Genomic DNA, 12,623 nt, shown 5'->3' with positions numbered 1-12,623 from the left:
TGGTGGACGTGCCAAGAACAGAGGCAAGGTCCAGTGTCTTAGGCTGGAATTACTTCTTAAAAAATAAGCAGAAACCTGCAACACTATCACATCTAAAGAACAGTGTCTTTTAATATCAGATATCTAGTCAGTGTTCTTATTTGCAGCTGTTTCATGATAATATTGGAGAAGGCAATGGCACCCCACTCCAGGACTCTTGACTGGAAAATCCCATGGACCGAGGGGCCTGGTGGGCTGCAGTCCATGGGGTCGCGAAGAGTCGGACACGACTGAGCGACTTCATTTTCACTTTTCACTTTCATGCCTTGGAGAAGGAAATGGTAACCCATTCCAGTGTTCTTGCCTGGAGAATCCCAGGGACGGGGGAGCCTGGTGGGCTGCTGTCTATGGGGTCGCATAGAGTCAGACACGACTGAAGCGACTTAGTAGCAGCAGAAGCATGATAATATAGGCATGTATAGGTAACAGTTTGACCAAATGAGGGTCTAATAAGTCTCCACATGGTGACTACTTGATGTGTCTGTTACACCTCTGTAGTGGTAGGCTGGTCCTCCATCTCTGTGTTTCCCCCCTTTCAAATTATGTGTTGAAGAAACTAGGTCATTTGTCTACAGAGTTTCCTGCAGTCTTGCTTTTTTGCTGAGTAAACCCCAGTGGTGGTGGTTATTGTGTTCCTTTGCATTTCCTATAGACTGATAGTTGGATCTAGAGGTTTGACCAGATGTATTGTAAAATAAAGTTGGTATCATACTGCACTTATCAATTTTATATAGGGCCTTTTACTTTACATTATATCATGAACATTTTCCCATGCCGTATTTTTTTCTATTTCATAACTTCATTTAAATGGTTTCCAACTAGAAAGATCTATTCCATCAGTTCAGTTCAGTTGCTCAGTCCTGTCCGACTCTTTGCAACCCCACGGACTGCAGCATGCCAGGCTTCCCTGTCCATCACCAACTCCCGGAGTTTGCTCAAACTCATGTCCATCGAGTCAGTGATGCCATCCAACCATCACATCCTCTGTCATCCCCTTCTCTTCCTATTCTGTTCCTTCTGTTCATGGAAATGTCTTAACCTCTGAGATCTGTGGAAGAAGAAAACTAGATAACGGTGAACAGTAACCAGGAACCCACAAATAGTAACAGAGCGGTTTAAACATTACTTCAAAAAGTGTCGAATTTTGATTTAAGATGTTGAACTACAAACAGTAAAAAGTATAGGTCTGTTTACACATGCTTTAGTGTGATCTGTGTCTCGCTTTCCCTTTTAATTTTGGATGTGAACTTGAACTTCCTAGAACTTCTATCACAGTATAGGTACTCATGGAGGAGTCTGCCTGATTCTCGCTTTGTGAACCGTGTGACGTAGGAGCTCATTTGATGTCGCTTGAACAAAGAAACTGCGTGTCACCATGTCTTCATGGTTCCCATGCAGACGTGGTATATTAGTACCTGCTTGATTGCAAACGACGAAAGTCACTTGGGTTCGCTGAAGCTGCTGAGGGTGATTGTGGTGAGGATGCTGGGGCGTCTGCCTCACAGAACCCTCAGAACCCAGGAGGGGACTCAAGAGCAGCTGGCGTGAGGCCCCTCCACCTGAACTGTCTCCAGCTTTTCTTCATAGGTCAGCTTCATTCTTCCCCCTTTATTAACGTATAGAATTCTCCAGTCCCAACTGCAAAACGTGTGGCCAGAAACAGTCATTTCAACTCCCGGAGAGGTATGAGTCTCTTTCTCTCTCCTGGTTTCTGATTTCCCAGGGAAGGAACTGACTAATCTCTTCTCTGGTCTGACCAGTGGTGATCAGAGGTGGGATAATATAGAGGAAAATCCTGGATTCAACTTGGTCAAGATTCTGTTGTGACCACTCCACCGTGGCTGGAAGATGGGACGTGTTGTACGAATGGCAGTTCATACACTCGGGCCTGTCTCCAGGTCACATAAAATAGCATGATGCCCGCTGTGCTGCTCAGTCATCTTATTTATTTGGATGAATGAGGGTCAACATCTAGTCTGTCTTTATTACAGTCTAATCATTTACAGTAATAAATAAGCTGGGCAGATTCTGACACATGCATACACCCACATCACCACCTCTCTACAGCCTGACACGGCCCCAGGAAGTTCCCTTGTATCCCTTTGCTGTGTTCTGTCCTTTCTCAACCCCGGAAGCAGCCACTGTTGCAATTTTTATCCTCAGAGACCAGTCTTCCTTGTCTGGAACTTCAAACAGAATGGAAACAGAGCGTGTCAGCACTTAGCCTTAATGTGTGCTAGCTCAAGGTTGTAAGCAGTAATTCAGTGCTGGCCGTGAGCCAGAATCTCGTTGCTGCTGGAAATACAAGAGTGGCTGTGACCGAGCTGACAGTGAGGGACAAGAGAGAGCTAGGACTCCGGGCGAAGGCAGAGCATGGCTGTGCTGGGCAAGGCGGCCAGTGGCCCGCTCTGAAGGGGAGAGGCCTGGAGCTTCCAGGAGGCTTGGTGGAGTGCAGGAGAGGCATTCCTTACTGTTTTTCTGAGGGGATGAGCCAGAATAGTAAACCTGGGCTCTTTTGGTCCTGTATCCTCCGCCTGCCTCTGGGCAGGACTCCCTCATCTCCCGCGTGTGCTCTGGTGAAAGGAGAGGCCCAGCGACTGGTGTGGAAGGGTTTCCTCCCAAGGCCGAGATGGCTGGGAACTCTCGGTGAGTGAGCAGTGGCAACGGGCTCCACTCTGTATGCAGGCCTCTCCCAGTTCTCCAGAAACGTTTTCTTTCATTGACCTCAGCTACTCTCCTCATTTGGGTGGGATGGCCAAGGCACCGAGCTTGCACTTGGTTGCCAAGAGTCAGTAGTCCTCAGCGTTGTTTGTATATCGCTGTATAATAAGCACTTTCTGTGTTACTGATATTATTTAGAATCCTGACTCCTAGTTCTTGCGTAACTTACCATGTGTAGACATAACTGTAGGTAGCTATTGGGTTGGCCAAAAAGTTCATTTGTTTCTAAGTAAAAATGAAAGACATATTTTTCATTTTCACCAAGAAATTTATTGAACAGTGTAGTCAGTTAACCAAATGAACTTTTTGGCCTGGCTGCAGGGAAGCCTGGGTTTGCTCTAGTCCATGGGGTCACAAAGAGTCAGACATGACTGAGCGACTGAATAGCAGCAATAAATGTATAGAGCATGTGTGTGTGTAGATATGTACATGCTAGTATAATACACCATGTACTGTATGTGTGTGTGTGTACATGTACATGCTAGTATAATACACCATGTACTCTGTATGTGTGTGTGTCTGTAGACATGTACCTACTAGTATAATACACCATGTACTCTGTATGTGTGTGTATGTATACATGTACATACTAGTATAATACACCATGTACTCTATATGTGTGTATGTGTGTACATGTACATGCTCGTATAATACACCATGTACTCTATATGTGTGTACATGTACATTCTAGTATAATACACCATGTACTCTATGTGTGTGTGAATGTGTAGACATGTTCAGTTCAGTCGCTCAGTCGTGTCCGACTCTTTGTGACCCCATGAATCACAGCACGCCAGGCCTCCCCGTCCATCACCATCTCCTGGAGTTCACTCAGACTCATGTCCATCGAGTCTGTGATGCCATACAGCCATCTCATCCTTGGTCGTCCCCTTCTCCTCCTGCCCCCAATCCCTCCCACCATCAGAGTCTTTTCCAGTGAGTCAACTCTTCACATAAAGTGGCCAAAGTACTGGAGCTTCAGCTTTAGCATCATTCCTTCCAAAGAAATCCCAGGGCTGATCTCCTTCAGAATGGACTGGTTGGATCTCCTTGCAGTCCAAGGGACTCTCAAGAGTCTTCTCCAACACCACAGTTCAAAAGCATCAATTCTTTTGTGCTCAGCTTTCTTCATAGTCCAACTCTCACATCCATACATGACCACAGGAGAAACCATAGCCTTGACTAGACGGACCTTAGTCGGCAAAGTAATGTCTCTGCTTTTGAATATACTATCTAGATTGGTCATAACTTTTCTTCCAAGGAGTAAGTGTCTTTTAATTTCATGTCTGCAGTCACCATCTGCAGTGATTTTGGAGCCCCAAAAAATAAAGTCTGACTATGTTTCCCCATCTATTTCCCATGAAGTGATGGGACCAGATGCCATGATCTTCATTTTCTGAATGTTGAGCTTTTAAGTCAACTTTTTCGCTCTCCCCTTTCACTTTCCAAGAGGCTTTTTAGCTCCTCTTCACTTTCTGCCATAAGGGTGATGTCATCTGCATATCTGAGGTTATTGATATTTCTCCCGGCAATCTTGATTCCAGCTTGTGTTTCTTCCAGTCCAGCATTTCTCATGATGTACTCTGCATATAAGTTACATGTGTAGACATGTACGTACTAGTATAATACACCATGTACTCTGTGTGTGTGTATACATGTACATACTAGTATAATACACCATGTACTCTGTGTGTGTGTGTGTGTGTGTAATTTGTCCAACTGATACATGTTATAAGGTCAATGGGAAATAGTATTGAAAATAAATTTACTTGGGTGGCAAAGCGGATAAATTCATTAAAGACTACTCATTCTTTTCTTTTCTCTACAGGACTATCCGAGTATGGCTGAAAAGAGACAGCGGTCAGTACTGGCCCAGCATTTACCACACAATGGCCTGTGAGTAGCTGCACTGTTCCACCCAAGAAAAATGTCTTTGATGATTTAAATTTCAAAATGAGCTTGTTGTTACCTAATACCTACAGCATTCTGTGTTAAAATGCAGGAAAACTCCCCTTCTCTTGCATAAAGGAAGCTGAGTCAACTGGTTTAACTGAATCAACTTGAACAAAACTTGGGAAAAAAAAATAGGAAGAGGAAAGCTGCCCACCTCCCCCATTTTCCTTTGTCTTCATTTTGCCAACTTAACATTACTATTTTCTACTTGGTAAAGCTGATACTGACACTAAAACAGGATTCTGAACACTCCTTTGCCTCATGCCTGGGCTTTTATGCTACTTTTTCGTAAACTCTGGGTACCATTGAGAAACTTGGTCCAAGGCACGACACATCCTAAATGGAGATTTTTTTTTCCCGATAGTCAAACATGTTCTAAAAATAAACCCCAAATACAAAGCTTTTGTATTGAGATTTTAGAAGAGCCCTGAGATGTAGTGACATAAAATTGCAGTTAAATCCTGCCCTTCCTGCCGATCTAAGCGTTGCCTCCTTCTCTCCCACTTCTCCATCCTTTCTTGAAAAAAAGATGTGGCACCACCCAGGTCCAAGCTGGAATCAAGTCCTGCTGCCCCGGTGGCCACATGGAAGGCATCATAGCTGCTTATTTCCCGGTGGTTTCAGTCCTTAATGAGGAGATTTTCCTCGGTTAAGGTTTCAATGTTCAGAAGCCCTCCCCTGGGAAAAGACGCACGGTTCTGGGGCAGGCTTGATGGTCTGTTACTGAAGACCATTACGAAGTTCTCTAAAGAAGAGTGCTTGCTAGGGCCAAACTCTGTGGACACCGCAGCTCCGTGAAGAGTTACTGCAGGGGCTGTGGGGTGTATTACAAACGCAGAGTAGCCAGTTATTCAGCAGATTCTATTCCGTCAACTTGAGTCACCCTTCCAAGCACTGCCTGTCTTGCTAGCACGTTCTCATTTATTGCAGGGTAGCTGCAGGATTTCGATCCTATAAACATTTCCACAAAGGATTAGTAGTTTATCAGGATTTTCCTTTGTCCTACCTTTCACTAACAGCTTGGGCAGGCCGGTCACCTTCTCTGTCTTGATAACCGTTCAGTGAGAACAAGGTAGGCTTTTTGGAATACTGGTATAAAGCTAACTATTATAAAAGGACCCTTTTATATAATTATAAAATAGTTATAAAAAACTGTTACAAAAAGTAAAATTTCATTGTATGTATCTAGCCTAAGACTACCTGAAACCCTAATCGTGGTCTATTGTGCAGGCAGTAGTATCTTCTGTCCTGTGTCCACATTTATTTGTGAATGGGTCACCTTTGTTACTCAGTGTAGAACATGAAGTGGCCATTGTCTCAGTAAATGTCCTTACAGGCCCATTTAATAAATTTACTTTGGGATTTTGGGGAAGTGGGGCAAAGGTAGATGGAGCACCCTCATCCTCTGAGCCTACCTTTTACTCAACCAGAAAAAAAAAAGGCTTCTCTTAGATGAGTAACTCCTTACTTCCAGTGGTCCAGTGATGGGTCCGTAGCTGGAAATAGCCGCAGCAGCCCGGGGACCTCTACCAGTGCTGGGAGATGGTTTGCCATCCTTGTGGATGGTCTTATTAATGCTGTTGGCTATGACTCCTTCCTCCTCCCCCTTCCCTTACACTTCAGATTTTGCCCACAGCTCAGTCTTCCTTGAGACCTCAGCTGTGGAGTTCATGCTCTTTAGAACAAGGAGAGTCTAAGATGGATTTTTGTACTAATGCCCAGTATTTAGTACAGTGACCCCTTGGCTTGCATTTCCCCCAAATACTTAGTTCACTTTGTAACTGATTTCTCTCCTGGGACACCAGAACCTAGCAGCAGCAGCACACACTCTCTTCCTTGGCTTTTGAGTCTTGAGCACATGGCTTTGCTTTCTCCATTGCCATCCCTTGCTATCTTGGCTTAACTGTATCCTCCGGAAGTAGCTCCCAGAACTCTGTGGCTGGAAGGATCAGGAAAAAACAGGACAGAAAAGGCACAGCATCTGTGCCGTGGGTGACTGACACCTGCATGTTTGTATACATGCATGCAGCCTTTTGCTTCCAGATGGCTGGTTATTACCTTCAGCTAGAGCATTGTCTGCTGATGAAACTGCAGGAACACTGCCAGAAGAAAACACAATGAATGAATGTTGAGAAATTTGCTTGTCTGTTTTAGGGTGACTTTTAAAATTAAATTCAAAACACAAGAATAAAAGTGCTTTTAAAAACTACTGCAGATTCACCAGTTGACATTTTAGTGGTCATCCATGGATTTAAACTGTTCTCCATGATGAAACAGAGGAGATCAGTAAGCAAAACCTTAGAATATTGCTGTACGTGGACCAATTATGAATCATAACAATACCTCACGTAACAAAAATAACTTTCAGGATCTGCTTCAGCTGAAGAAAAATGTAACTGTCAGTTTCTATTTCCATTATGGGCTGCTGCTCAGATGCTCAGTCATGTCCAAGTCTTTGCAACCCCATGGATCATGGACTGTAGCCTGCCCGGTTCTTCTGTCTGTGGGACTCTCCAGGCAAGAATACTGGAGTGGGTTGCTGTTTCCTCCTCCAGTAGGTCTTCCCGACCCAGAGATCAAGCCTGTGTCTCTTATGTCTCCTACTTTGGCAGGTGGGTTCTTTACCACCAGCACCACCTGGAAAGCCCATCTACTATGAGTCCCGTGCATTTTTCTTGGTACTATTTTACCAAATCATCACAATAGGTGTTATAAGAAAGATGGTATTTTCATCATTTAGTAGACAAGGAAACTGAGGCCAGAGGTTGGAATTCCAGTCCATGTGCATCCAGCTCCAGAACTGGGCTGCTCACCACAGTATGGGGTGAGTCCACAGACTTCTACAAAGGACCAGACATAAATATTAGACTTTGTGGGCCAGACAGTCTCTGTGGCAACTTCTCAACTCTGCCATTGCAGAATCAAAAGCAGTCATAAAGAATACATAGATGAATGAGCCTGGCTGTATTCCAGAAAACCCTTCATTTTTAAAACTAGAGTTTAAAGCAAACGATTTTGTACTGCAATGACCTTTTTAAAAGGTTGCTGATTTGAAAGATGATTTGTGTTTTCCTTGTTTATAAAACTATGTTAACATTCACATTAAAAAAAAAGATTATCTTAAAAAAAAAGTTTATCTCACTAGAAGCTTCCCTTCTAGGAAAAAAGTCAGAGCATTTTTATATACTAAACAAATAAACCAGGAAGGCTTGCCTTTTTTTTTTAATGTGAAAAGTCTCTAACCGTATAAAATTACTCAGCACATTGTAACTTTTACACAAAGGAGAGGTTTTACATATTCATGGGCAGTTTGTTATAGGAGTGAGCATAGAAAGAATTAAAAAGAAGCTTAAAACTAGAATATTAAGATTTAGTAACAACTGAAAAGCAAGCAAAAATGATGACAGTGAATCTATAAAGTTGTCAAAGGGATTTGATTTGTTGAAGGTAATTTTGTGTGTGATTGTTAAAGAGCATTTTGTGTGACAATAGCATCTGCCTTTGGGCTTCCCCAGTGGCTCAGTGGTTAAGAACCTGCCTGCCAATGCAGGAGAAGCGGGTTTCATCCCTGGGTCGGGAGAAGGAAATGGCAACTCACTCCAGTATTCTTGCCTGGGAAATCCCATGGACAAAGGAGCCTGGTGGGCTACAATCCAGGAGGGTTGCAAGAATTGGACACGACTTAGTGACTAAAACAAACGAACATGTATCTTTGTGGTTATAATCCTTAAACATGATCATTCTTTGTAGTTTCAAACATCAATATGGTGGATAAGGGTGTGCAAACTTGTAGTCTATTCTAATTGTTAGCTGTGTAGACAATTTTAGTATCTACATTTCAATGAGATAGTTCTTGGAATGCAACTGAAATAGTCTTTTTCTATAGTCTGATCATGCAGCTAACTATGTTTCTGCCTTTGAGTACAATCCAGCATTTCTTCCAGTCTTCTTCCTTTGGTGGAGAATATCTGCCATGGTAGTTCAGTTCAGTTCAGTTCAGTTGCTCAGTCGTGTCTGACTTTTTGCAACCGCATGAATAGCAGCACGCCAGGCCTCCCTATCCATCACCATCTCCCGGAGTTCACTCAGACTCACGTCCATCGAGTCCGTGATGCCATCCAGCCATCTCATCCTCTGTCGTCCCCTTCTCCTCCTGCCCCCAATCCCTCCCAGCATCAAAGTATTTTCCAATGAGTCAACTCTTCTCATGAGGTGGCCAAAGTACTGGAGTTTCAGCTTTAGCATCATTCCTTCCAAAGAAATCCCAGGGCTGATCTCCTTCAGAATGGACTGGTTGGATCTCCTTGCAGTCCAAGGGACTCTCAAGAGGCTTCTCCAACACCACAGTTCAAAAGCATCAATTCTTTGGTGCTCAGCCTTCTTCACAGTCCAACTCACATCCATACATGACCACAGGAAAAACCATAGCCTTGACTAGACAGACCTTAGTCGGCAAAGTAATATCTCTGCTTTTGAATATGCTATCTAGGTTGGTCATAACTTTTCTTCCAAGGAGTAAGCATCTTTTAATTTCATGTCTGCAGTCACCATCTGCAGTGATTTTGGAGCCCCCCAAAATAAAGTCTGACTATGTTTCCCCATCTATTTCCCATGAAGTGATGGGACCGGATGCCATGATCTTCGTTTTCTGAATGTTGAGCTTTAAGCCAACTTTTTCACTCTCTTCTTTCACTTTCATCAAGAGGCTTTTTAGTTCCTCTTCACTTTCTGCCATAAGGGTGGTGTCATCTGCATATCTGAGGTGGTTGATATTTCTTCTGGCAATCTTGATTCCAGCTTGTGTTTCTTCCAGTCCAGCGTTTCTCATGATGTACTCTGCATATAAGTTAAATAAGCAGGGTGACAATATACAGCTTTGACGTACTCCTTTTCCTATTTGGAACCAGTCTGTTGTTCCATGTCCAGTTCTAACTGTTGCTTCCCGACCTGTATACAGGTTTCTCAAGAAGCAGGTCAGGTGGTCTGGTATTCCCATCTCTCTCAGAATTTTCCACAGTTTGTTGTGATCCCACAGTCTAAGGCTTTGGCATAGTCAATAAAGCAGAAATAGATGTTTTTCTGGAACTCTCTTGCTTTTTCCATGATCCTGTGGATGTCGGCAATTTGATCTCTGGTTCCTCTGCCTTTTCTAAAACCAGCTTGAACATGAGGAAGTTCACGGTTCATGTATTGCTGAAGCCTGGCTTGGAGAATTTTGAGCATTACTTTACTAGCATGTGAGATGAGTGCAATTGTGTGGTAGTTTGAGCATTCTTTGGCATTGCCTTTCTTTGGTAGTTAGAGAACTTTAAAACTGTTTTCAAGTGGTAACTTCATTTATAGGATTTTTCTCTTTTACTTTTTTATTAGATGTTTTATTTCAAAGTAAGGTCAAGTTTGTTTGTTTGTTTCCTGGCATTCATTTCTTTCCGTGGTCAATTAAAATTCTTAAGGCTGAAGTGTACCCAAATATTTCTTTTTCCAAGTGTTCCATTTTCTAAATCACTTTAATTTTGATTTTTAGCAGGAGGAAGTGATTTATTAGAGTTTCTCCTTTCTGAAACTCATTCTCTGGCCCACACTTTCTGGAAAAAGTTTAGGTTGAACCTGGGAGGTCGTGTCTATGGGAAGAGTCAGGCTGTCTCAGTCACATGGCATTGCTTTGGACAAAGAAACAAACTGGGATTGTATGAGTCACTGCAAAACAGAACTTTTTTTGACCATTGGGGAAAAACAACAGCAACAAATAATCCCAAAGCAGCCTCCCCAGTTTGCTCACATGCCTTGGAATGGGAATTGTGGTACTGGACACTTCTCTTTCCACAGATGCCCACTACTGTTTTGCCTGTGATGGGGAAGGGAGGAGGGGCAGGATGACCCACAGAGTTTGGGTGGCAGACAGCTTCTCTAAACACTGGTCCCCACACCTTTCCAGAAACAGGTAGAAATTTCAATCAGATGAAACTTCATGCTGACTCGCTTCACCCAAAGTCATAGAAGTAACTTGGAAGGTTATTAAAGTTAAAATTCGAAACTAAAACAGCAGAAAGAAATTTAAAAACATTTTAAAAAATGAAACATCTTTGCCCTCTTTTTTTTTTTAGCCTAAGTTGTATAGCTCTTTTTAATAATGTACCTTGAACGATGACTTAACGTGCTTAACTCTGCTCGTAACATGATCTTTGTCTTTCTGGCAGCTCCCTGCTCTGCTATGGCTTACCATCATGATAGTAGACGGATATTTGTGGGCCAGGATAATGGAGCTGTGATGGTAGGTAGCTTCCAGAATGTATTCATTGTATTGACCTCCCCATGTTCACCATTGGACAGTTTAAATAAAGTTAACAAAGAATGCCCAGTTGTTTGGCATTAGGAAATGTTTCATTCAGTACAGATGGTAGACCCAAAAATGGATTAATTCTAGAATTAACTAGCATTAATTAATAAATTAATAAACTCCAGATTTTCCTTGACTTATGATGAGGCTTTGTCCTGATAAACCCATTGTAAGTTGAAAACTATCGTAAGTTTAAAATATACTTAATCTACTGAATTAATTGCTTAATCTACTGAATTAATTAATCTACACCTAATCTACTGAATATCATAGCTTAGCCTCACCCACCTTAAACGTGCTCAGAACACTACCGTTGGATGAAGTCATCTAACACAAAGCCTATTTTATACTAAAGTATTGAATATCTCATGTAATTTATTGAATACTGTACTGAAAGTGAAAAACAGAATGGTTGTATGAGTCCAGAATGGTTGTAAGTGTGTCGATTGTTCACTGTCAGGACGCTGAGGAGGGGCTGTGGCTGCCCTTGTCCAGCATCACGAGAGAGGATCATACGGCTTATCACCCATCTGGGAAAAGATCAACATTCAAAAGTCAAAGTACAGTTTCTACTGAATGTGTATTGCTTTTACACCATTGTAAAACTGAAAAATCATAAGTTGAGCCATCCTAAGTCAGGGACCAGCTATAGCTCCATGGAGCTCTGATGATTGATGGCTGATTCTCAGGCTAACCCACAATGCACAGCCTTTGTACAGGAAACATGAGTCCCGTGGCAGCCCCAGTCCCTGAGCCCATGAAGAAGGAGACTGGGGCAAGGAGGACGTGGGGGAGATCATGCACGCACGTGCGTGCGTGCGTGTGTGTGTGTGTGACGGAGGAGGGAGGAGAAGAACAAGATCAGGGACTAGTCATTCAGCCAACACCTCGTGTAACTCTTTGAGGCAGTGCTTCTCAAACCATCTTTGGTGAAGGACCAGATATTTAAATTTTCAATTTATTAGAGATTGGTGTTTTTGGAAGTCTAATTGTATGTGTGTGTGTGTGTATATATTTCATTAAGATGTAATTCATATACCATAAAATTCACCAAAGCGTGCAATTCAGTGGTTTTATAGTATAGTCACAAGATTGAAAGTGAAAGTGTAGTCACTCCGCCTGCCGGGCTCCTCTGTTCATGGGATAACCCAGGCAAGAATACTGGAGTGGACTGCCATTCCCTTCTCCAGGGGATCTTCCCGACCCAGGGATTGAACTTGGATCTCCTTCATTACAGTCACATTCTTTCCTGTCAGAGCCAAGGTGTGTATGCATATATTTAATTGAGATATGCTTCATATACCATAAAATTCACCAGCTGAATATGTGCGGTTCAGTGGTTTTATAGTATAGTTTCAAGATCATACAACCGTTAATAGTCTAGATTATTTTTATCAGTGCCTCCCACCCCCCAAAATAAATCCCATAACCTTTAGGAGTCACTCTGCATTGTTCCTTCCTTCAGTTCCTAGCAGTCAGTAATATACTTTCTGAGTTCATTCTAAACATTTTATGTAAATAGAATCATAAAATGTATAACTTTATATTTGGCTTCTCTCACTCAGCATCATAT

General features: G+C 42.5%; 1 protein-coding gene across 1 annotated transcript in view; it reads left to right on the top strand.

The window, feature by feature from the left end:
* The window catches only part of WDFY1 (WD repeat and FYVE domain containing 1), a 55,875-nt gene that overhangs the window by 17,809 nt on the left and 25,443 nt on the right, over positions 1-12,623 (top strand). The window contains exons 2-3 of the mRNA XM_052655786.1: positions 4,589-4,656; positions 10,911-10,984. Coding sequence (XP_052511746.1) covers positions 4,589-4,656; positions 10,911-10,984 — 142 coding nt within the window. The remainder of the gene's footprint in view (positions 1-4,588; positions 4,657-10,910; positions 10,985-12,623) is intronic.

This window comes from Budorcas taxicolor, chromosome 2, assembly GCF_023091745.1.
Source record: "Budorcas taxicolor isolate Tak-1 chromosome 2, Takin1.1, whole genome shotgun sequence".
NCBI lineage: Eukaryota > Metazoa > Chordata > Mammalia > Artiodactyla > Bovidae > Budorcas > Budorcas taxicolor.
Note: the sequence above shows the minus strand (reverse complement) of the source record. Positions and strands in the feature narration are given on the sequence as shown.